This window comes from Triturus cristatus, chromosome 3_2 (assembly GCF_964204655.1).
Source record: "Triturus cristatus chromosome 3_2, aTriCri1.1, whole genome shotgun sequence".
Lineage (NCBI taxonomy): Eukaryota > Metazoa > Chordata > Amphibia > Caudata > Salamandridae > Triturus > Triturus cristatus.
In genome coordinates this window covers 685,732,500-685,757,790 of record NC_140584.1, presented here as the reverse complement: position 1 = coordinate 685,757,790, position 25,291 = coordinate 685,732,500, and the positions used below count along the sequence as shown (strand labels likewise).

General features: G+C 43.1%; 1 protein-coding gene across 4 annotated transcripts in view; it reads right to left on the bottom strand.

The window, feature by feature from the left end:
* Positions 1–25,291, bottom strand: part of MAP3K13 (mitogen-activated protein kinase kinase kinase 13) — a 408,282-nt gene that overhangs the window by 114,283 nt on the left and 268,708 nt on the right. For all 4 annotated transcript variants that reach the window (XM_085648731.1, XM_085648730.1, XM_085648732.1 and 1 more), the window contains 2 exons: positions 15,560–15,718; positions 2,171–2,329 (listed from right to left, as the gene is read on the bottom strand). In XM_085648731.1, coding sequence (XP_085504857.1) covers positions 2,171–2,329; positions 15,560–15,718 — 318 coding nt within the window. The remainder of the gene's footprint in view (positions 1–2,170; positions 2,330–15,559; positions 15,719–25,291) is intronic.

The following is a 25,291-nucleotide window of genomic DNA, read 5'->3' as shown; positions in this document are numbered from 1 at the left end:
TCTTCGCCCCCGGTATGCGACCCTGCGCGTGTCCCGGGCAGCGGAAAGCCTCTGTCAGTTTTATGGCACTCCTGCGCCTGTGGTCTCGCGGCTCCTCCTCCAGCAACCGGCAAAGTCTAGAGACCAGCACAAAAGTGCGAGTGCTGTGAAATTCAAGGTTCCCGGTTCAATGCTCCTGCGCAGCGGAAAGCCTCTGTCAGTTTTATGGCGCTCCTACGCCTGTCGGGTCTCGCAGCTCCTCCTCCAGCAACCGGCAAAGTCTCTCTCGTTCTCCTTTATACTCACAGGCTCAGTGTTTACAATCCGGAGCTCATTATCTTATTATTACATTTTTGTAAGCAATTTCCACTTGGACTCTGTACTATATCATGATATCCGTTGAAGAGAGCATATGCAGAGTACTTTTATATTACAGCAGAAAACATGAAGTGTAAAAAGGTTACATTTTTGTTTACTTTTCAACAGTACAATAATGACATGTATTATTTAGTTTTACTTTAATTGATCTACAAACTTCAGTCTTTGTCTTCCTTTTATTGTAATGTCCTGTCTGACAGATTGAAATCAGTTGAGAAAACGGAGGACAGATTCTAGAGGCAAAATAATAACATAAGAATAGACTGGAGGGTTGCAAAGTACAGGCCTACTCCTGTAATAATGCACAGCCCTTGCGACACCTTCTAAAAGTCATGAAGGAAGCAACAGGATCAGAATGTAAACACAGCTTTACATCCCGGTTTCCTAGCCTTTACTAACCTAGAGCAGCAAATAGGAGGCTGCTGAGTGGCTAAATTTGGAATGAAAGGTCAACATTTTGATGTGATCAGAAGTCAGAGGATGTCTGATGTTACTGCCACCACCTCTGCAATTTTGGTGAAAGGAATTCCATGCCTACACTGGGGCTTAACAACGTTTTATAAAGTTTGCTTCATCAGCGTCCCTTGTAATGAAAGGAGACCGAGCATAATAGTCTGAGTGAACGGTGAGTACTATGTATCACAAGAAGGGGAGAAACAAAACCTGAAGAAGATGAGTGTGACAGTGTTTCAGGTATTTTTTGTTATGTGACTGGAAAAGTGCCATGGAGTAGCAGATAAAGATAGGGTACTCATTTGTAACCTTAGGCATATTTTGCGTAGTAGCGCTACGCGTAGCTACACGAAGTGCACTTCGCACTACGCGAACTGCATAGTGCACTGTGCAAAATGCTGTTCGCATTGATTGCACACTGCCGGATGCATGTCCGCACTGTGCAATCATTGCAAACCGCATCTTGCGCAGTGCAGGCAGTCGTTTTCTGCCGTTCGAGTAGATTTGTACTCAAGCGGCAGCTTTCTCAACGCGGACTGGTAGTTTCTCATCGAGAGCGGTCGCGAGCATACGCGACCACTGGCAATGAAAAACCTGACCTCCCCGCGTTGAGAATCTCACCGGGAGGTTTATTTTCCACGCTTGCGATCGGCAACTTGATGTTGCTGATCGCGAACGACGAAAAAGTCTCGCCGAGATGTTATTTTGCTCGCTCGCGGTCGCCAACTTGAAGTTGAGGACACGAGCAAGCAAAAAATGCCCACTATGCTACGCGTTTTTGCACTGTGCTACATGCAATTCGCGTAGCGCGTAGTTGCGCAAACTACGTGAGCGTATCGTAGTCCTACGCCCAGGGTTACTCATTTGTATTATTTCCATTGTGAGACGAAAGAAAGAATTGGTTGAAGGAGACAGCACACTATTATTATTTCAACTGGTGGAAGAGAACCATACATGAGGCAGGGAGTCAAAGGTGAAACAAAGTAAATGTTGTTTATGTCCCCTCCACTCTTCAAACTAACTTCAGGGAACAGTTCACGGGTCTTAGCCATGGAGGGCATACACTATATATAACTGAATTCACCATCCAAAAATAGGCGATTTTTAAGTGAGTCAGTTACACATTTAACTTTGCTTTCATAGTCCATGACACACTCAAAGTGCTCAGTGTAAAACTACCTCGTTGTGGATGAAGAGCTATCCATAATAAGACAGGACCTTTGTGAGGCTTTTTGAACAATTTTCGCAACTCAGGCACTTTGGAGGAATTTGAAGCTCCAGAAAAGTAAGGGTGTCAAAAGTATTTATCATGTCTTAATATGTTAACATTTCTGTGATTTTAGGTGCATGGGAGTCTTACCATGTTTGCTTCATGAGTATTTTGAAGCCATCAGGGCAGGTAGATGGGACAGGTAGGTGCAGGCTATTACTACCCACTCCCCAGATAATGGCTGATGAGTCAACATCCTTGTAGGGAACTTCTCCTGTCAATAGCTCCCATAAAAGAACCCCAAAGGACCTGAAAGAGAGGTAGAAGTAGAAAGAAAACACAATTAATATTCTAAAATGGACATAGTAGATGACATATACATGCAAATATATGCTCATACACAGACTCACAACCCAAGGATAAGTGATGTTAAATGTTGACACTCAGAAAAGGATGATAGGGGAAAATACAATATCAAAAGACAACTGGTCCTTGGGTATTAGTTATAGATAACATAGAATGAGTTTAAAGATCACCCCCCCATTAGTGACTCTCAAACAATATATGGTTAAATATTCATAAACAGAGACAAAATCAAATCACAAAATACAACTTTTTTAATACATTCACTTGGCGACATTCGTATCAAACTGCAGACACTATGGTATACAGTACAAAAAGTGATACGGCAAAGAAGGTGAGTGAGATAACTGCAGTCCCAACTCGAAAATATCACAAGTCTTTCAAAGACAGTCAAAGTTGGGAAAATTAGTCGACGTTTCAGACCCAGTAGAACAATCCACAAGTCATACCGGTACAAAAACGGTATGTCTGTAGCCTTTTTCAAAGAAAGAAGCAAAAAAAAAAGGTGATGAGTGACAGAATACATAGATATATGTATGTTGTCAGTGGGTAAAGTAAAGATAGACAGTAACTGGATGAGGAATGAGCGAGTGAGAAAAACTCAGAGGCAAGCGCATTAAAGGTCTCTTGTTAATAATGTCATGCAGTCCTACAAAGCTAGTGACAAAAATCCTTTAAATGGCAGGAGTAATATGTTCGATTGTTCAAACCCTACTCCAATTTGTGTCAATTTCCATGAACTGATGCTCTGCTAGAAGAATGAAACATGATGAGGAAACTGAGCCGTCTCCTTTTCCAGCACCTATTGTTAGACAACCACTTTCTGGTTCCACACTCATAAGAGCGAGGGTAACCCTACTGGGTCTTGCCTGTGCTTTGGGAGGCACACTTCCCATGCAGTGAGTTAATCCCAAAAAAAGATATGTTGCATTTTTTAACTATTACAGTGAGCTTGTTTGAGTAAGGCAGGATTTGTGGAGCAGTGTATGGAAACTACCTGGCAATTTTCAGAACTGCTAATGTGTGGCTGGTAACATGTCAACAATTGAGACCTGTAACAGTCACCTTAAAATACATAACCATGGTTAAAGTAATTAATTAAATGTTAAGGTTCTGAATTCACGTAATAAATGTACAGCAATGTAGAAGTTACTCCTGGGACATCACTCTGACATTACCGGTCTCCAAGAGACAGATAACCTTAGCAAACCAATGGAGAATGAAACATACACAATATTCAGATGCAACATACTCCCAAGCAGCAACTAAAGAGAAAGAGGTAGACTTTATACAAAACAAGATCTCAGTTTTCTAGAATTTGTCTCAGAAAGATATAGACCAAATCTTTTAAAAAGTAGAGGATGAACTGGAGGGCTCCATGTTAACTCTGGCAATTGTCTACTCACCCAATGTGGGATAGGATACTTTTCTTCTGGATTTCCTACTAGACTGCTACAAGTTTACTGAGACCAATATATAGACAGTGGATTTCAACCTGGAGTGCAACAAAGAGCTGGAGAGATCAAACAATGGGAAGGGTGCCTCTAATGCTTTCTTAAAAAAACACAAGTTCTTCTCAACACGAAGGGCTAGAATCATAGATGGAGAAAGCTAAATGACCTTGAGACAGACACTGCACACTAAAAGAGCTTATTCTAGAATAGATTATATTTTTACAAGCAACATCCTTTAACAGAACTAACCACTGAACTTAACCTGAAGATATGGAGTAAATGGTGCCTACAAGCCTCGCTTCTTCAAGACTTGGTCGAAGAAAAAGAAAACAAAAAAAAGAGGCACATATTAAACAGTACGTCGAGCTCAATAAGGGTACAGATGTATCGTCCCAGGCTATGTGGGATTAATTAAAGGCAATGCTTAGGGCAAGGTCCATTGCCATAATGGTTGGACTTCTCAGACTCTGTGCCTTAGAAATAAAGAAACTGGAACTTGAACTAAAAATGAACAAGAATCCAGGCAAACTACTTCACTTAAATTGCTACGGAACATGACTTCCATTAAGGGTTATCTGAGAACTACTGTGGTTAAAAGTCAGAACTAATGCTGCATCGTCTAAAGAGACTCTCATAAGAAAGGAGTAATGTAGCGGGCACTAACTTAGCAAAGTAGCTAGCTCACCACCTACAATTTACTCTCTGGATATGTGATAATTCACATTAAAAAGGACTTCCCTCCTTTCCATCTTTCTATGCCCCAATTCACTTCAGCCCTGACTTTTCACCAGCTTTTCCCTATGGCCTAATTGAAAAATGGAAACAGGAACTGTGTAGATTTATCTCAAGTATGCTTATGAAGGTCAATATTAGGTCTGCCACACAATGTAAATTAAAGTCTTGTTTAGAGGATAAATAACATCTGGCCTACCCCCAACTATGCCTCTGAGTAATTAACCCTGGCTTCAGTGGTGCTTTCTAAACTGGCTTAGGGTGTGAGTAAAGATGCTTGGTGCCCTTGGATTGGGTAGGGCTGGATGGCTAATGAGAATCAACACATTTGGGTGAAGCCTTTGTCAGCTCCAAATCCTTCTTTCATGCCATCCAGAGCCTAAAGGTGGCTGAGGCCAATGAGGTGGCAATGTTTTTTGGCCGTGCTCAGGGATTGATGCCGGATTTCCATAGGAGCAGCGCTCTACCTAGAGTGTGGGATTCTTTATGTGACTCTGGCTTGGGCGTTTTGGATTCTGAGCAGAGTGGCATACCTACAACCCTGGGCGTGGACTTCATTCAAAGGCTGCTGATCTGAATTGTCTAAACATCCTCTTCCTCGGGCTCTGACACGATCCAAGAGTCTGTCTCTGGACTAGGTTTTACCTGGGCTACTGGAATTCTGGATGGGCCAGCCGCTTTGCACTCTTCAGTGCTAAACGGATCATAAAGAGGTCAGGAGTCCTTAAAAATTCTGTTGATACATGTAACAGTGTACCCATCACCTTTCCTTTTGCTTCTCGCTTTAGTACTGTAGGTCTTCTTTGAAAGAAAGGAGCAACAGAACTCTCAGGAAGAGTTGTCGTGGTCAGGAACAAGACACAAGTTTCAGATGTCATGAAGGTCCAACAGCGGGCATTTAAAGTTGCACAGGGGCCCATGTTGGAAGCGTGTCTGTTACATCACCCCCTTGCAGTCTGGATTCTCTGGTGTCAAGGTTTGATGGAGGCCACAAATTCCCCAAGGGGCACAGGAAGGCTCCCGCCATCCAGCATTGGTCGGAGTTGTCAAGACACGGATTGTTTTTCCAGTATGTCAGTGTCAAAAGCATGTCAGCCTGACAAAAGCATGTGAGAAACACAACAAACTCTGAACCCTCTCGGTGTACATCCAAACCCTACGGCGGAAAAAATCCCCCAAAAACAATCTAACATGGTGCCCATGCGAATTGTCCACTAACTGTGTCACAACAAATCTTCTGATTTGAAAGACTACTTCTAAGAAACACATCATGCAAAAGTCCAAGCCCAATATGAGATGGCAGAGTACCAACATTTGAAGCAGGAGTATGAAGAGCATTTGTATTTACAGTCACACATGCTCCGAGCATATTGTTCACAAAAAAACCTCAAGCAGACCAAATTAGAGACCTGCAGTTAATCTTACAGAAACGTCATCGAGAAATGTGCAACTGGCCAAATCACCACATTTCTTGAGAAGAGTAATCAGTTAAACTGGCAATCAACAACAATAAAAATGATTTCTCTGCAATCTGGGCAAAGAGGGACAGCTGACTCCTTATCCTTCTTGATCTCTTAGGAGCTTGCGATACAACTGACCATTAGAGGCTCCTACACATCCTTGAAACACACGTGGCTTGAGCTGGTTGTATTCATTCCTAACGAACCACATACTGGTTAGGTTAGGAACGCCTCCTCTAACGGTAAACTAATCACCTGAAGAGTCCCACAGGAATCCATGCTGGCATCAACATTGTTCATTCTCTCTATGGAAACACTGAGAATCACAATGGAGGTATTGGGTGTCTTGATTTACCACTATGCAGAATGTGCCCACATTTACCTAAAACATATGTACCAAGAGAATCTGGGCAATTAATTTTATAACTAGATGTTCACCAACTTTCTCAGTTAAATAAAACTGACTTCATTCTTTATATGCCAGCAAAATGAATTCAAATTCAACTTAAACTGTCTCTCTCACCTTCACATGGTCAGATTCAACGCAAATATTACCTCTGCAGTGAAAATCATTGGCTCCATCCATGACCGGACTAGTCATGTTAAGTATGGACTACAGCAGTGAAATTCTCATGGATCTTCCAAATCCACCATGTTACCTCTCAAAGTCTTGCTCTATTCCACTGTACTCTACTGATTGGCTAGTTTGGATCAGATTGGATCAAACAACTTCAGTGGCTTCCTCCTTTTTTTTTTTTTCTTTTTTAAACAGAGTTTTATATAGCGCGAACTTGACCCTGAATCGGGTATCAGAGCGCTTTACATAGCACCAGTTACATTACATGAGGACACACGTTCAATTTTGTTAGGCATGGGGAGATTAAGTGATTTGCCCAGAATCACAGGATGTTCAGCTTGATTGCTGAGACTCGAACCGAGTTCCCCAGATTTGAGGTCAACCGCCCTAGCAGTTAGGCCAACTCCTCTCCCCTCTCCTTAAAGCCAGAATCCAATCTAAGTCAACCTGCACCACATTTAAAGATGTTCATCTTCGGCAAGCTGGCTGTGTTCTATCCTCCTTGAAAATTTCAGGGGTGTCAGAATCTCTGAAGCATAGAAGTTTTAAGACTTGAGATGGAGAAATTTAAAGCATGAACCTTCCTTCTGCAACTTGCTCCATGAGGGTTTCAGGTTTTTCGAAAATCTTCTACAATTCAGGAAAAAATAAACCGTATATGGTCAGTCATTATCTATCCTTGTGATTTCTATTTTCCACAAGTCTCTATTTCTTTACCACATTTCTATATAGATCTTTAATAACTCTCTCATCCATTTTCTCCCTCTCATAACTTTTTAATTTATGTTTGCTTCTATAGGTAAAAATAGAAAGGGAATTGTAATTCCAAAATATTTGTTCTTTGTGAAGCACAGGGACACCTATTCTTTGATACAGATGCCCTAAAAAAAAAAAAGAAATACTGTCAGCGATTCAGCAGTGTTATGAAGTGCAGTTAAGAGCCATCATTGTATGGCATAGGACTTAGTGCTCCCCATAAGATAAGTCCCAATATGAACTTCATACGGCATTAATGGGTTCCCTGAATCCTGTTGCGCAACAGAGGCACACAAAAAAACATTTACATGTCTTCTATACACTGTGGCACAGACAAACCTTGGACACAATGATACAGTTTGTGCAGCACAATTATACATAAATAGTGCATGGCTATCGACTGAAATACATCACAAGTGGATCACAGGTGAATATCGGAAACTTTATTTGGTGTAGCTAGAAAAGTATCTCTTTTGACATTGTTATCCCCCACTTTTTGCCTGATGTCTGATGCAATTTCGAACTGTAAGTGCACTGGACCCCTTCTAACCAGGTCCCCAGTGGCAGATCTCTTATCCCAAAACTGTACCCAAATTGGCACAACTTCAGCGGCCCCTGCAAGTCCCTAATAGATGGTACCTACGGTGCCCAGTGCATGGGTACTGAAGAGGGTCCTCTGGAGCGGAAGTAATGATTGTGCCACCCCAGGGACCCCTTACTAAGAATAGGCACTCTGCCATTGCAGGCTGCATGTCTTGGTGCAAGAAATGCCGAAGAGTCTGCATGGCACACAGCCCTGTGTGCCATGCTTCCCATGCACTGCATAAGATATAGGTAAGTCACCCCTACTGAAGGTCTTAAGCCCTAAGGTAGGATGCACTATATCCTATGTGTGGCCATACCTGCAAGAGAAGATGTGCCCCTACAATGTCCAGCATATTCTGGTATATTGTAAGTGAACAGGCAAGCTATAAAGAGTACATGGGCTGGATACTTGTCATTGTCAACACGAGTTTCCTAGCTCCTACACATAGCTGCAGTCAAAGAACGATGAGTAATTTATTGACATGAACAGAGTGTGACTTCTATTCAGTTGAACTTTGTGCCATGTTTGGTGCATTTATGTGGAGTGTGTGCTGCAAACTGTTCACTCTTTCACACAGTGATGCAAAAATACTGCACAGACCCAACTCTAGGCTATGCAGTTGTGTGTCAAAAAATGCCGCAAAAAGCACAGTTGAGTTGATTAATTCCTTAAGGAGGCCCTAAACACCTTGAAGCTGCCTAGAAGATATAATATGTCCATCAGGATACAAAGCGTAGAATTCAGTTGCTTGAGGGTGCTGTTATTATAAACTACAAAACTAAAAGCATATCTGCTATTTTTTAGAAAACCAAACGAACATTGGGGTTGAATGCAGTTCAGATATATATATATAGATATTACCTACTGGCGGTCGCCAGTAGGTAGTTATAGTTAGGACCACGTTTCCATAGGAAATCCGCAACATTCTATTTTGAATAACTTTGGCGCCGGTCGACGAATCCTCGCGAATTTTTCAAAATAGGTGGGGCGCTACGCTCCGCTCCTACCCTGAAAGTCTCGGGGGGATTCGTCAAGCGGGGGCTGAGATAAAAGGGGGGTCCCAAAACTCGTTTTTCCCATGCATTTTTCCATAGGACCTTTAGACAGGGCTACAGCCCGAACGGCTGAACAGAATTACTTGAAATTTGGCATAGAGGTAGTCCTCAGGTCAAGGAAGTGCCTTTTGTAGGTTTGGTGTAAATCTGTTCAGTAGATTCTGAGAAAATAGCCTTTAAATCAATATATATATCTGAGCCAGCTTACGGTGCGCTTACGGTACGCTTACCGTACGCGTACGGTGGCGTGCGCGAGCGCGATTCTGATTGGCTCTTAGATCTTAGTAAACATTCGAATCGGCCGAAACCAGGAAGCGGCGTCCGCCATTTTCTCTCTCGCACTGAGAGTGATGATGAAAATACAAAGCACAAAAACATGTAAAGGGGCTGTTTAGACAGCTCCCACACACATAGCCATGTTGAGGGAGTCCCCAAAGATCCCCCAAGGCCAAAAACGGAAATTTTTTTTTTCCGCTAATTTCGCCGATTACGCTTACCGTACGCGTACGGTAAAAAATGATATAAAAAAAAAAATTATCCACACTCTCCCCACCCCGTGTGCAAATGATGGTCGAAGGCCACCAATTGCGCATGGCTTTTAACAGCTGAGATAAACTATAATATTTAAAAAAAAAAAAAAAAAATTATCCACACTCTGTCCACCCCGTGTGCAAATGGTGCCCGAAGGGCACCATTTGTGCATGGCTTATAAAAATTACGAAAAATTAAAATATTACCTTTCAAAACGAAGTGCATCATATGTCCTCCATGTGCGCACATGGCCCATCTAGCGTAACGTGGGCACGCGGTGCGCGTAGCGCACCGCGTGCCCACCGTGCGTGCACGGCACTAACTGCGTAAAGTGGGCGCGCGGTGCGCGAAGCGCACCGCGTGCTCACTGTGCGCGCACGGTGCGCGCACGGAACGAACTGCGTTAAGTGGGCGCGCACGCCACGAATGGCGTAAAGTAACTTAGCATTTAAAAAACCGTACAAATTCACTGAAAAAACCATAGGTTTCACACACGTTATAGTTAGGAATTAGCATTTAAAAAACCTTGCAAATTCACTGAAAAAACCATAGGTTTCACACATGTTATAGTTAGCGGAAATTTTACTGATAAAAAACCAATGAAATTCCCCCGTTATAGTTAGTGCAGGCAACTATAACTCACGCGACCGCAATCTTCTGCTGATGACATATGTGTCTTTATGAAAAAAAAATATTTGTAATATATGTATAGCTAAAAATGTATGGAAGAAGACATGGGCAAATAAGTGTCTAAATACAGTATTAGCATCAGCAGAGGATTGCGGTCACGTGAGTTATAGTTGCCTGCACTAACTATAACGGGGGAATGTCATTGGTTTTTTATCAGTAAAATTTCCGCTAACTATAACATGTGTGAAACCTATGGTTTTTTCAGTGAATATATATATATATATATATATATATACTTTTTTTTTTTTTTTTACCCAAACGTTTTATTAATTTTTAATGCAATACAAAAAGACTACATCTCTCCAGACAAATTACAACAGGACCGTTTTTGGTTTCCAGAACCTGTGGGATGGACCCTGCCATGGTAAAGTAAGGCAGTTGTGCCATAGTCAACACTACTGATAAAAAATGGTACATGCCTCAGTTTCTGAAGGATGTTGCAATTGTAGCCATGTTTCGATGGGCTTTCTTAGAATGGGAACACTGCTTGTTCGATCTCATGCATTGTTGTCTCTGTCCTAAGGTCAAGGGAAACACTAGATAATATGGCTAGAGATGCATCGTGTTTACCAGTGCTTTTCTCGTGTGGAATACAGCAGTCGGTGTGTTAAGGTATGTCTAGTGTCCGGTCTCCCACTATAATAGCAGCCCCTGCTTCCAATTCTACCTTTTCCAGTCATGTTTGAATGCAGCCGTTTCGGGTGCGGAACCACGTGAGTAGCCTGGAGCACCCAGCACAACAGGAATGATGTGGTAAAATAGATGATCAGATTTTACCTCAGCTCCTCCCACTTTGGCCCCAAGGGTGAATGTGGTATGGAAAAAATACAGGTGGACCTGTGGTGGGAAGGGGGGGAATTGGAAGCAGTGTGGGTGGGTGGCTCCTGGCTTGGCCTCATTTACTGGTCTGAAGATACTAGCTGGTGGGTTTGATGTGCTGGTGCTTTGCTGTAGCATGCATGAAAGAAGTCGGGCAGTGGCTTAGAGGGACTACTGGTACAAATGGTGCTATGATCATCCATGCATGCCTCATACTGAACCTACATGGTGCAGAATGTTTTTAACGTACCATGGTTACCTGTCTGTGATCCACAGAAACCAGCTAGCCACTGCAGTAATTAGGATAACATATATCCCACAAAAATAACAGTAACATAATTCTTTTTTTTCCCCATTTCTTGCCCCTTGGCAGTGATCCCAACTGGCATATCTATGAACCATGTCTGAGCAGCTTATTGCCATATATGCACTGAGAAATTATCAATATTTGGCCCAGAAGGTATATGGACTTTTACATGATCACACATTTCATTTTCCAAGTGATTCTTTTGACTCATTAGCAAAATCATCCTGCTATAAAATGGGAATGCATGCACGAGATTCCTGATAAGGTTAGTAAAGCTAGAGGTGAGTAACAAGAGTGCAGGAAAATGGGTGAGTAAAATTCTTTGGCAAAATGCATTACAAGGACTTGCAACTGACACTGTCTGTTACCACTCTCACCCACAAACCCTCATGTGCAGATGGATTTACAGGGCACTCTATTGATAACTGATGCAGACAAGTCCAGCACACAAACTGTGACAGGGGGAATGCTTGCCATTTATCTAACCACTAAAGCAAAAAGAATAAATGATGGATGGAATGCTGAACAAATCAAACATTCACCCCCCCCCCCGTCACAGATCTGGATTTAATCCATAGTTTTTTTGCTCACAATACAACCCTCGTTTGGACTCACCCGTATGCAAATCAGTCTTGACCCTGCTCCCAATGTAAACAGTCCAGTCCAAACTGCCAGGCCAGGTCCTCCCTGGAACGGAAACAAGCATCCTGGGACTGGTTTCGGGGTATCACCCCTCATCAGACAGGCTAGCTTGAATCCAGTGGCACAGTGAGCACGGGACCCATGTCTGGGCATACCCTTCCCACTTAGGACAACAAAAGCAAAAAGAACAAATGATGGACGGAATGTTGAATAAATCAAACATTCACCCTCAGTCACAGATCTAGCTTTAAGCAATCATTTTTTTTGCCAAGTCTGATGTGTATTGTGTGGCACTACGTTGTTGCAATAGTATATATGAGGCTAGGCTCTATGTCTGATGCTAGGCTCCAAGTCTGGTGCCTGGCTCCATCTTTGGTAGGCCAAACTAGTGTTTTATAGCACACAAGCATGATGTGTACTGAGAGTCATGGAAACTAGTGTATGTGTGTAGATTTAAGAACACATTAGTAAAATCAAAAGATGTATTCGGACATGGAGATGACACAGACATAGTGGTGGACACAGGCATAAGATCATTCAGGATGTGCCTTAAAGATAGTTCAGTATGATAACTCAAGTCACTGTTTTCCATCATCCTTGAAAATCCTCTTGCTTTCCTCCATGGAGTCATTTTACCTCGTTTCATTAAGTCCACCACCCAGTGGTAGTTTTCAGCCATCTAGTCCTTCTCTGAGTCTTTCAGATGGTCACCTCTGCCCATTCCGCCCAATAGTGTTGAAAGAATAAATCAGTATTGGCAGACACCGAGCTAGATTCTCATCACCTGGTGAGTCTCCCTTTAGGTTTCCAATGGTTCTGTTATTCCTTTCCCTCTGTTGTTTTCCCATCTCTTCACCTCATTGGTTCTGTTTAGTTCTGTGTACCCTCTTTCTTGAAGTCTTCCATATGGAAGACTCTGGTCAGACTCAGATCCACAGTCTCCTCTGGCTGGTCTCTGCCCCTTTCCCACCTGAGGTATAGAGACTGCCCAAGCTGACTGGAATGCCCTGATGTCCTGCCAACTTAAGCTCTTGGATTATCAGTGAAGCCTGCAGATCCCATGGAGGAGCGATCACCCATGACACTTCAAATTTAAGGCTTGGCAGGTTGAATGTTCCAATAAATCTCATAGTAAGTGCCAGCACTGCATGAGTGCAGTGTCTGGCCTGTGGTAAAACTCCATTGGGAACATTTGTCTGGGAGTCTGTGGCTGGGCATCTCATAGGAACAGGAAAAGGGAGGCTTACACCAGCATGGATAGTGTGTGGTACAGGAGTGGAGTGTTTTAGCATGGAATGGGGGCTACTGCATTGCTTGATGTTGAGAATGGATGTCCTGGGGGTGCAAAAAAGATAAGGCTGATTTCACTGTTCTCCTGCACCTTACTTTTAATTCCACAGATAAGACTAATAAAGTGATATAATCTGTTGTTAAAAAGGTGATGGTACTTTGACCAACATTTACTTTAATACAAATTTGTGAAGAACATACCTAGTGTATTGGCGGCAGATCTTTGTATTGCTGTCCATGTTGCTCACAGAAGCAAGTGAAACTGTTCACTGACAAACAGAAAGACAAATTGTGCAACCAATACCAAATGTCACTTCAATATGTTGTACCTCAAGCTGGCTTTGAGCACATACTTGGTGTGTATAATGTCAAACTCATGGTAGACTCTCCGGCAATGGGGAAGTACAAAGTACATAAACTACATCCATTTAGTTAAGCCCATTAATTGGGTTTACCCAACTGGACTGCAACTTCAACTTCACGTAATTCATATCAGGGCCAGCAAATCAATTATTAACAGGTCCCTATATTGCCTACCTTTTCTTTATTTAGTCATCTATCATTTAATGTCTGATTAAAGTATACAAAGCTTTAACCAAGCGTCACTCATTCATTAAAGAGTATTTAAAATGAGAAAATATGTTGGATTTAACTTGTCATGTTGCGATTTCTTTGGAATCTGTGATGAATACATTCGAAAAGCATACAATTCAAGCCTTTGGAACACCAAGCTGAGAATTGTAGAAATCCACTCATTTTACACTTTTTACTGAAAAGGCCAATATTCATCAAGTTTATGAGAATCAAAAATTATGGGTACTAAAATTGCCTCTTTCCATTATATATCTGTGATACACTTAATTTGATTATTAAATGTTTTTACTCAGCTAGGGCTTAATACAATTTGTGGGAGGTGAAAAGCGTGTTACTTTGCAACTTTTACTAATGCACTAGAAGCTGCATGATGACCCACACTTATGAACTGGTGGCTGTGGTGAAGACATTGAAAAAGAGTCTTAGGCTGTTGGCTTCGTTTTGATTAGTGCTTTTTCTTTATAAAATCTCTCCTTGCACAAATATGTGCAACGATCTAAGATGTTTGTGTATAAAGAATGTTGCCATTAGCATCGCAGCTGTACAGCATGGGTAATTGTATCACACTTAGTGCAATCTAGGTACTTTCTACCAATTCTTTGGCACATGTCGAAAGTTGAAGAGTGCCACACCCAAGATGACCCTTGCGCTTTCACTTTCCTTGGTGCACAAATAGACAGTGAGAGATTAGCTGCTTCCTACGAAGACTGATGAAAATGGGTAGAAAACCCAGGCCCAAAATGGGAAAACCCCGACTGCCATTTGTTTTCTACCGCACATATAATTCGCCTGCTAAAAGTAGGCAAAGTATGTGGGTGACAGCAGACCACTTAAGGAGTAAAAACCCAGAGTAATATGTGAGGAAGCACCTCTTCCAGAGGTCATTACCCCAGTAGCGGCTGGTGTGTGCTACGAGTGGCCGGGTGGGAGGGGGATGAAGGGGGGCATAGGGGTAGCGAAGGAAGGGGGGCAAAATAAAAACAATAAAAAAAACTTACCTTCAGCCGGCCGCGTAATGCTCCTCTGCTCCTCTTCTTCAAGCACAGGCTCCCAGCCTGCCCTGTGGCCAATCCTGACGCGGCTCTCACTTGAGAGCAGCTTCAGGATTGGCCTGAGCACCCTCGATTAGTGCTCCAGGACAGACTGGGAGTCTGTGCCTTCTCTCTCCAAACCCAGCAATGCAGCTGGGATTGGAGAGAGCTTCCCTGCGCATGATGGTTTGGTCAGCCTGAGACGGGCAGCCAAACCGTCATGCCCATAGAAGGGAGTGTACTACCACTCCCCTCAGTGCTGTCACCTGCAGGCCCCACCCCCAAGACTCGGCAGGATAGGGGAAATAAAATGAGTGTTGCTTTATTTTTCCCTTCCTGACGTTTTTTGAGGGGGGACGCTCTTCCGCCATGGCGGAGGAGCCACCGCTATTTTTCCCATTTTTGGGTTACAAACTCAAAACGACAAAGTAATACCACAACCCAGAAGTACCTATTCCAGCAACATTTGAAATCTGGCCCTAAATAATGCTAATTTTCCATTCATAAAACCCAAATCATCAAGTCTGGTTTCAAGTTCTCCTTTACCCTGCTCACTAGGCTTGACATGATCCAAATATACTTAATTTTTTGTTTTATATCATGAGATCTTAGTTAGTAAACACTACTTGTTATAATTCACATTTTCACTTACCAAATATCCACTTTTTCAGAAACAGGCTCATTGCGGATAACCTCTGGTGCCATCCATGCCACAGTGCCAGCAAAGGACATTTTGGTACTTTTATCATTAAGCTCCTTCGAAGTGCCAAAGTCAGAAATCTTGACTGTGTCTGTATGCGTCACTAATACACTTGGAAGAGAGAATGAAAACAAATATCTTAGTTGCATAAAATAAACATGGAAGCATGTCAGTTCTGTCCTGACCTTATGGTGAATGATAAATGATTGACTTTAAAACTGCAAAAAAATAAGATACTTGAAAGGTCTACTGATATATGTAGATTGTAATTTATCTAAATAGCCTTGTTCTTTTATGTTCATTGATCCTGAAATAATTGCACTGTACTGTTACTGTTTGTTTTTGTGCACAAACGTTCCGGTAAAATGTTTAGCAGAGGTGTCGATGTAGCACCATTGTAGAATCATTTTTTTAATTACTTGTCTACATGTGCAGTCCTGGATCCCCCTTAGCAGAGTCAGAGGCGCTCCTATTCAGTCCGCACAGCCATCAGGGCTGTGACATTTCTCCTAAGTACAACATGGGCTCTTTAGCAGAATTCCTCTACCCAGCGAGGTCAATTTCACAGATGTATGTCTTTCAACAGTCTAGCTAGCCGCAGACTCTCTTGGTTTGACCTGACCAGCTGTGATGATGTTACCTTCGGCTCACTTGTGGCCAGATGTACGTACAACTCGTCGCAAAATACTGGTTGCAATTTGAGACCAGTATTTTTGCGACCAGTATGGTAATTTGTGATCGATCTACCTACTACTAGGACAGTCTGCAAGTTACTGATTCGTAGTGGGCTGCAATTCGACCAACCTCATGAAAATTAACGAGATAAATTGCGACCCACTCACTATGAATCGCAGCGATCACACAGATGATGGCCTGGTGGCGTCAGCAGACCACCATGTCTGTGATTGCTTTTTAATAAAGCAATCAGTTTTTTTGTAATAAAGCCTGTTTCCCATAAAGGAAACTGGGTTGCGTTTAAAAAGAAAACTTTTTTGTTTTGTTTGATTAAGAAGATTGAGTGGTCGCGTAAATTCACAAATGGGAAGGGGTCCACGGAGACCCCTTCCCAAGCCATAATGTTTTGCAACTGAAATTCGGGTGCAGAACATTAATACATAACAATCAGATTCAGTATTTGGAAGGGATGCCCTAAACATGCCCCTTCCAAATACCTAATCAGTATTTGGTAGTAAAGCTGAATTGTGATTCAGTAACAAGTTACCGAATTGCAGTTTGGGTTTCATGCCTACAAAAATGCCTTTTTGCGGTCACAAGAATGCTGATTCTGTTAATTGGCCCGTTTGCGAACGCAAAAAAGCTTAGTACATCTGGCCATAGGAGAGGTTTACCCCTTTATAGCCCATTCAATCATAGAGGAATGCAAATTAGCCTACAAAAAAACATGCATGCGCACAATCACTCAACTGCCATACGCAGGAAAAATGTAATTGAGGGAAAAGAATTCTTCAGTATTAATCCTTCTACTTCACCTATAAGCGGAGTTAAAAAAAAAGAAAAAATCAGTATTAGGGAGATCAAACACATGTACCTCTTTTGTTTCTTGTGCACGCTTACAAAATATATATGGATTCAGGGCTATATTTTCCGACCTAAATATATAATGAAAGCTGTGGAAATATTTTCATCATTTTTGACAAATTTGCTGAAGATTTTTTTGCATTTCTCTAAAGGACAAATATAAATCCTGGAACACTAATTAAGGAAACGTTGCACTGAATGTCTGGAGTCTGGCAATATCAAATATGTATGGGGTTTCCTCGAGAATCTAATCTGCCCAATAAATTATCTATTAGCACAGACCACAAAATTGTGACATAATGACTGTTTATGGTACACTGCTCATGTTATTACATATCAAAGTTACACTATATGGAAAGAATGAAAACTATATATTTTCAAATTGGTGCAAGCCAGACCTCTCTTGCCCTGACTTGTTGGCTAGTAGAACTCTCTGAACACGACGTTTGTCAAAGTTGTATAATTTTTCTTCTAAAAAATTGTCATTTCTTCCAGTCTCCCTCCCCCTAGAGCACATCTCTGCCAAGACCTTCCCAACAAAATTGCTTCTCTGGGTTTCCTGAATGTGGTTGTAGAAGACATGTAGGTATCTATGGGTGCAGTGTACCCAACGGCGATAAACTAAGTGCAATGAATTTTGGAATTTTGAAAACCATTCGCAAATGAAATGCAGGTTTAAGGTTACCTCTCTTTTTGCCACAAATATCATCCCTGGGCTGCATGTAAACATACCGCAACCACATACTGTCATCATCTATATGAAGGCATCTTCAACATCTACACACCATAAGATCAGTAGGAGCTATACAGGGGTCACTTTGATTTGCTTGCCAGGAAAACACTCTGAACAAGGCAATTATATCAGATACTCTAAAACACTCGCCGAAGGAGTACTTGCCTGATCCAAGCCCTTGCCAGAAGCTGTGCGGAGCCCTGCCGGGCATTGATTTTGTTGAACCTGGAAGCGGGGAGCCCCTGTGGACCTAGTGAATCGCCAGAGGGAGTGTGGGGGAGGAGGACGGGACTGCGAGGTCCAGCAGGCTGTGCGGGTTGTATTGAGCACACCTGCAGCCTCTTCCCGTGACCCCGCCCCTTGCTGACCGGAGAAAACAGCTCGCGGCCCCCGCTACGCGGGTGCCACTCGCCGAAGGAGTACTTGCCTGATCCAAGCCCTTGCCAGAAGCTGTGCGGAGCCCTGCCGGGCATTGATTTTGTTGAACCTGGAAGCGGGGAGCCCCTGTGGACCTAGTGAATCGCCAGAGGGAGTGTGGGGGAGGAGGACGGGACTGCGAGGTCCAGCAGGCTGTGCGGGTTGTATTGAGCACACCTGCAGCCTCTTCCCGTGACCCCGCCCCTTGCTGACCGGAGAAAACAGCTCGCGGCCCCCGCTACGCGGGTGCCACTCGCCGAAGGAGTACTTGCCTGATCCAAGCCCTTGCCAGAAGCTGTGCGGAGCCCTGCCGGGCATTGATTTTGTTGAACCTGGAAGCGGGGAGCCCCTGTGGACCTAGTGAATCGCCAGAGGGAGTGTGGGGGAGGAGGACGGGACTGCGAGGTCCAGCAGGCTGTGCGGGTTGTATTGAGCACACCTGCAGCCTCTTCCCGTGACCCCGCCCCTTGCTGACCGGAGAAAACAGCTCGCGGCCCCCGCTACGCGGGTGCCACTCGCCGAAGGAGTACTTGCCTGATCCAAGCCCTTGCCAGAAGCTGTGCGGAGCCCTGCCGGGCATTGATTTTGTTGAACCTGGAAGCGGGGAGCCCCTGTGGACCTAGTGAATCGCCAGAGGGAGTGTGGGGGAGGAGGACGGGACTGCGAGGTCCAGCAGGCTGTGCGGGTTGTATTGAGCACACCTGCAGCCTCTTCCCGTGACCCCGCCCCCTCTATTCCCGACTAATTTAAGACCGGAGGACTTCACGCGTTAGCGGGACGCGTGTGCGGGACATCGCCCGGGACAAAGCCCGGACTAAGGGCGGACCCTCTAAGACCCTCATAGACACGAGGAGACTGGACTGGGCAAGAACCTCTGCCCGACCATCGTTCAACATAGACTAATCGTGTAAGTGTTTGTTTGTGGGGCTCATCGTACGTACATCATGTCCATTGAAATCCCAACATTGGAGTTACCTGGCCATGTGAAGTTGGTGGGCTTGGTAGACGGAACATTAGACAGGTATTTTAAGAAATCCCTACTCGATCCTTCTATTACCCCTACCCTTGAAGAACTACGAACTGAACGACGGCGGTCGATTGAAAGCTTAAAGAACAGACCATTGCCGCTGTCACCGGTGCTAATGAGCTCCAAGGGCGATATTTGCACTACCTCACAGGATAGTATCCCTCTAATATTTAGAGAAGGTACATCTACGAGGGAACCTGAACTCTTGGGCACAAATAGCAATCAGGTAGACACAGTTACTACTCCCGGTATCATTAATCCAGCTGTGATAACTAAAGCGCAAATTACCCCAATTCCTACACATATAAAAGTAGTCAACAGTAGGGTCAAAAAAGTTACGCAAGTTAAAATTCATGGCCCCCCTCCGGCTAAACGGCGTAAAAGTAACCTTTCCAAGAGGAAATTTAATCATGCAGACTTTGGTACGAAAAAGGGTGTTAGTACCAAAGGAGGATTGGTTAAAGTACTAGACGAAGGAAGGAAAGGAATTTCTCCAACGCATACATGTGTAACTACGTTTACCGACCCTGTTATTCCTATTATCGATAGCCCCCCTGCGATGGGAAAGATACAGGCATCTCCAGACAGGGTCCTGATTGGGAGCATAGAGTCCATAATGAGGACCTATTCCCTGGCTATCATAGAAAGACTTGATAAACTAGAAGACAGACTTGGGAATATAGAACAAGAACTGGAGAAAAAGCTCGTACCCAACAAAGTACCGTTTATTCTCCCTATACAAGCCCCAACGGTACCTTCTTCATCAGGGACATCCGCTACAATAACATTAACTACCCCTGAACAGATTATTACTCAGCCTCAACCCTCAACTTGTATGAGTGGAAGTGTATCAGGGAATATCCCTGTTGGACCTAATAGTAAATCTATATCAGAACAGGCTGAAATGTCCAACGGACAGCGGAATAACTCTGGCCAAGCCGTAGGGAATATAAATAGAGAGAGAGGTAACGAGCAACTGGCCCGAGATAAACTTAACAAGGGTCCTCTTCCAGAACTTCCGCCAGAAGCAGTACCCCTAGTGGTAGTTCTTACTGGGGTGCCGGAGCTGGAGAAAGATAAACGGGAGAGCTTTACCCAGTTGAGAAATAAAATATCACACTGGCTAAGTCTACATAGACCTATTACAAATAATATAAATGGAGAAATTATTCATGTCCGCCGCCTTCCCTGGTTGGGAGGAAGACCCAAGGATATTGAGGGAGATATAGTGGTCATTAATTTTAGAGATCGGAATGCCGTCCACTTTATACTTAATTGGCCGACAGACCACGATAGCAAACCTATTACCCCCCGCCCTCTAACCTATTTTTACCCTCGCTCAGTGGTGTTTCCACCAAATCATCATTCACAGCGAGCTCCCCCCCCATTTTTATCGAGGCAATTGCAACCAAACCCATATTGCCCACCCATCTACAATAATGGACCTATGTTTAGTGAGAGGCAACCTCCACCAGCAGTAGATCTGTATGGGTGGAATATTATAGGCCCAAGATATAACCCTCTAATACATAGGAGAATGGAACAGCTCAAACCTTTTACACCCCTAGATACCACCAACAGGTTTGAGGTGTTTAGTGGACTGGAAGATTGCGATTGATGCCATCGAGTCATAGGGAAGGGGGAGAGGGATTTTGGTGGGGATAGCGGGGGAGATATGGGCAGACGAACGGGGGAAAAAGGTCTAATAGATATTGATACACCCATTGGATACAACGTTATATGTAGTACTGGGGGTTGCACAAGTAATTTTGCCCAGTTTGACTGCAACCTCAAGGCTCTTTCCCCGGCTAACGGAAGCAGTAGTCAAATCTTACCAATTGTAGATCACGTGCCAGGGGATTTAACCCATGTTCACATCTTGCCCCCTTTATCCACCGAGGCTGATAGTTTAATGGAACGGGGTTATAAGATGGCGAGCTGGAATATAGCGGGATGGAATAACAAGGTAGAACGTCTTGGATGGTTAGAATTTATAACCCAGTTTGATATTCTGTGTCTCCAGGAGACTTGGGCGGCCGAAGATGTCTATCTTGATGGGTATGTTGCCTATAATTGCCATGCCCAACCATCCAACATGGGGAGAGCCAAAGGAGGAATGGTAATACTGCTTTCTGTGAGTCTACCGGTTCGAGTAAAAATACACCGGATAGTCGGTCAACACTCTCAGTTGCTGTGGTTACAAAATAGGAATGGGCGAAATGTTTTAGTTATAAATCACTACAACAATGCCTTTAACCACTTAAATACTGACACGGTTGATGAACTTGAAGCTGAGGTGGAAAGCCTATATGGGTGTAATGACGTGCACTTTGACATTTTGTGGGGTGGTGATCTTAACATCTACATGTGTCCACTTGCTGGCGATAGGGTGTGTGGGTATGAGGATGATGGGGGGGATGAACAGACCCACTTTATGCACTCGGTTTATGGGGATTCTCTTAATTCGTTTTTGTTAAAAATGGATTTATGTATTATGACACCTAGGGGTGACAGTGAGGGTAATTCGGTACCAACCTTTATTGGTAGGAACTGTGCCACGATTATCGATTACCTCATTGTCTCTACCAGTATTGTAGCCAAGTGTTCCTTACCTGTAATAGTAGATCCGTCACTTAGTGATCATAATTGTTTAACAATGTTTCTTTCTTTGTGGGGGGTCAAAGAAATGATGGTACATGGTGTAGTGACAGATATAGTCCCACACAGACCCAATGGCCCTAGAATTAAATGGGGCAGGCAAAACGAGGAACATCTACTTTGTACTATCGTGTCAGCCTGTATAGAAGAGGTGGAATGCTGTCTTGAACCTGGAAAGAATAATGTTGACATTCTAGTTAGTTTCGACACTATTAATAAAAATGTTGCTGAAATTTTAACTGGAAGAATAAAAAAGGGCCCTAGGAGTAATGGGGGATGGTTTAACAGAGAATGTACCAAATCTTTACAAAGACTTAAAGCTGCTCTCAAGGGAAAACCGAGAGATAAGGAAGCAGTTAATACCCTCAGAAGGGAATATACAATTCATCTGAGGGATAGGAAACAGGAATTAAGGGAAGAGGCTTGGAACAACCTGACTAAAGCAGTGGACCTTAAGGATACCAAGCTTTTTTGGTCCACGGTAAATAGCCCCTTCCTTCAAAACGAAGATGTCCCGGTAATGTCAGCCCAGGTATCTGAGGAACAATGGGTGTCTCACTTCACTAGTATTTTCAACCCCGAAGGATTAGCTGAAGGGGGGGATAATGAAAGTATGGCATTAACCCCCATACCTCTTAATATTACAATCTTAGAGGTAGATGCAGCCATTCGGGCTAGCAAGGGGGGAAAGGCACCGGGCCCGGATGGGGTACCCGTTGACCTTTATAAAGCTGAGATCTCCATTTGGAGCCCATTGTTAACAAAGGTTTTCAATGCAGCTGCGACGATTGCGGCTCCACAGACCTGGGGGGAATCAATCATTATTCCGGTATATAAAAAAGGGGATAGGGGCGAGGCAAAAAATTATCGCCCGATCTCCCTTCTTACTGCTTCCCTAAAAATAATGAGTAGAGTATTATTAAGTCGTCTGGAAGAATGGGTAGAAGACAACGGGATCCTTGCGGATTCACAGTATGGATTTCGCAAGGGGTTGGGCACTATAGAACAGTGCATTAATCTAGATCTCATTATATGTAAATATACACGAGCCAAACAAGGCTCGTTGTTTCTTTGTTTTGCCGATTTATCCAGTGCCTTCGACTTGGTTGACCATGGTCTTCTGTGGTCAACCTTGTTGGATATGGGGGCACCTCAAGATATTATTTATTTCCTGGCCCAATTGTACAGGAATCTGACAGCAAAAATACGATATGGGCAATCGGGGGAGTGTACCCCTAGTGTTAAAATAGGATCAGGTATCAGGCAGGGATGTGTTCTTGCACCTCTTCTTTTCTCCCTTTTTATTAATGCGATTGAGACGGAACTTCGCTCCATAAGTGCAGATGTACCGACTGCAGGCGGCTTGCCCATCCCAATTCTGCTCTACGCGGATGACGCGGTTCTGCTCTCTCAAACCCCTTTAGGGCTGCAAAAACTAATGAATAAATTTGCAGATTTTATCAAGGGGAGGAAATTAAAAATTAATAATTCAAAAACTTTTATAATGCCCTGTGGGAAGAAAATTAAGAACTTAAGGCCCTTCACAGTTATAGATCAAACCATAACAGTGGTGGATAAATTTTGTTATTTGGGTATCACTTTTAATAGTGGGGGGATGTGGACCTCTGAAATGACAAATGTTAGAGCCAAGATGGCTAAGTGCTCTTCTGGCCTATTTAGGTTTGCATCCAAGCTAGGCTCAAGACGGATATTCGACATGTTATACCTATACCGACATAAATGTGTTGCTCTGGCTCTATACGGATCAGGAGTGTGGGGCCACTGTAACAATAACATGCTCCAGGTAGAGGAGAACAAATTTATTAAAAAACTTCTTTGTCTGCCATCTTCTTCTTCAACAAAGTTGATCCATCAAGAGTCTGGCTTAGAACATCTATCAGACCTGATTAGATTAAGACCCCTGTTAGTATGGAGATCTATCTGGTCGAAGGAACAGACTGGTTTTACTAGAAAGATAATCTCTGATTGTCTAAACCTGGATAAATGTTCCCGTATCCCGTGGCTTAACTATATCATTCGAACGTTAGATGACCTTTTTAATTTTAGGGTTTGTGATAACCCTTCCTGTGTTTTAGACATCACGAAGACTGAGATTAAACATGAATTTCTGAGGGTTAGCAGGATGAAGCGTATCGCAGCTACTGTCCAGTTCTCCACACATGTTTTTTATGACAAATATAACAAGGAAGAAATGGGGCCCCCAGGATACCTCAATATGGTTAATATTCGTTCCCACCAATTTGTGTTAACAAGACTTCGGATGGGGACTGTTCATTTGCTTGTTGCATATCCTGAAATGAAGATATATACTACTGCCCCCTGTCCGTGTGATGGGACTACTAAACAAAGTACGGAGCATTTTTTACTGCTATGCCCTCTTTATCTCCATCTTCGAAAAATATACCTGAAACCACTTTTTAAAAAATATAAAGTATTTAATATTGTTTCAGCCATGGGGCTTTTATTTGGGCTTAACTCACAGGACATTTGCTATTTTACTGCTGTATATATTTTAAAATCGATATGTATGAGGAAAAGCACCGTTTTATGACATGTGATTAATTTAAAATTTGCTGAAACCTCATGTTTTTATATCTATGTATGTATGTACTTTTATGATCATTAATTTATGATCGAATAAAGTTTTTGAATTGAATTGAATTGAATGTGGTTGTAGAAGACATGTAGGTATCTATGGGTGCAGTGTACCCAACGGCGATAAACTAAGTGCAATGAATTTTGGAATTTTGAAAACCATTCGCAAATGAAATGCAGGTTTAAGGTTACCTCTCTTTTTGCCACAAATATCATCCCTGGGCTGCATGTAAACATACCGCAACCACATACTGTCATCATCTATATGAAGGCATCTTCAACATCTACACACCATAAGATCAGTAGGAGCTATACAGGGGTCACTTTGATTTGCTTGCCAGGAAAACACTCTGAACAAGGCAATTATATCAGATACTCTAAAACACAGTAGTTTCTTTCAGTCTTTCCAAAATAGGAGCATATCTCTCCAAAGGCTTGATCCAAATCGGTGTTCCTCTAGGTCTTCTGATTGAGGGGTTATCATATATGTGTGGGTTTTCTATGGATTTGAGCAGAGGGCCACAAATTAGGCACCAAGGAATGTTTTTGATCGGTGAGTTTCTATATGGGATGTCTGCTGTATTTGGACCCGACGTTGCCTGGCAGGCAGGGAAACGCACCAAATCCAGACTTTTCTGAAAACTAAAGACAAAGGGGTGTACAGGGATGTGGCTAGCATGAATCCCATCACGTT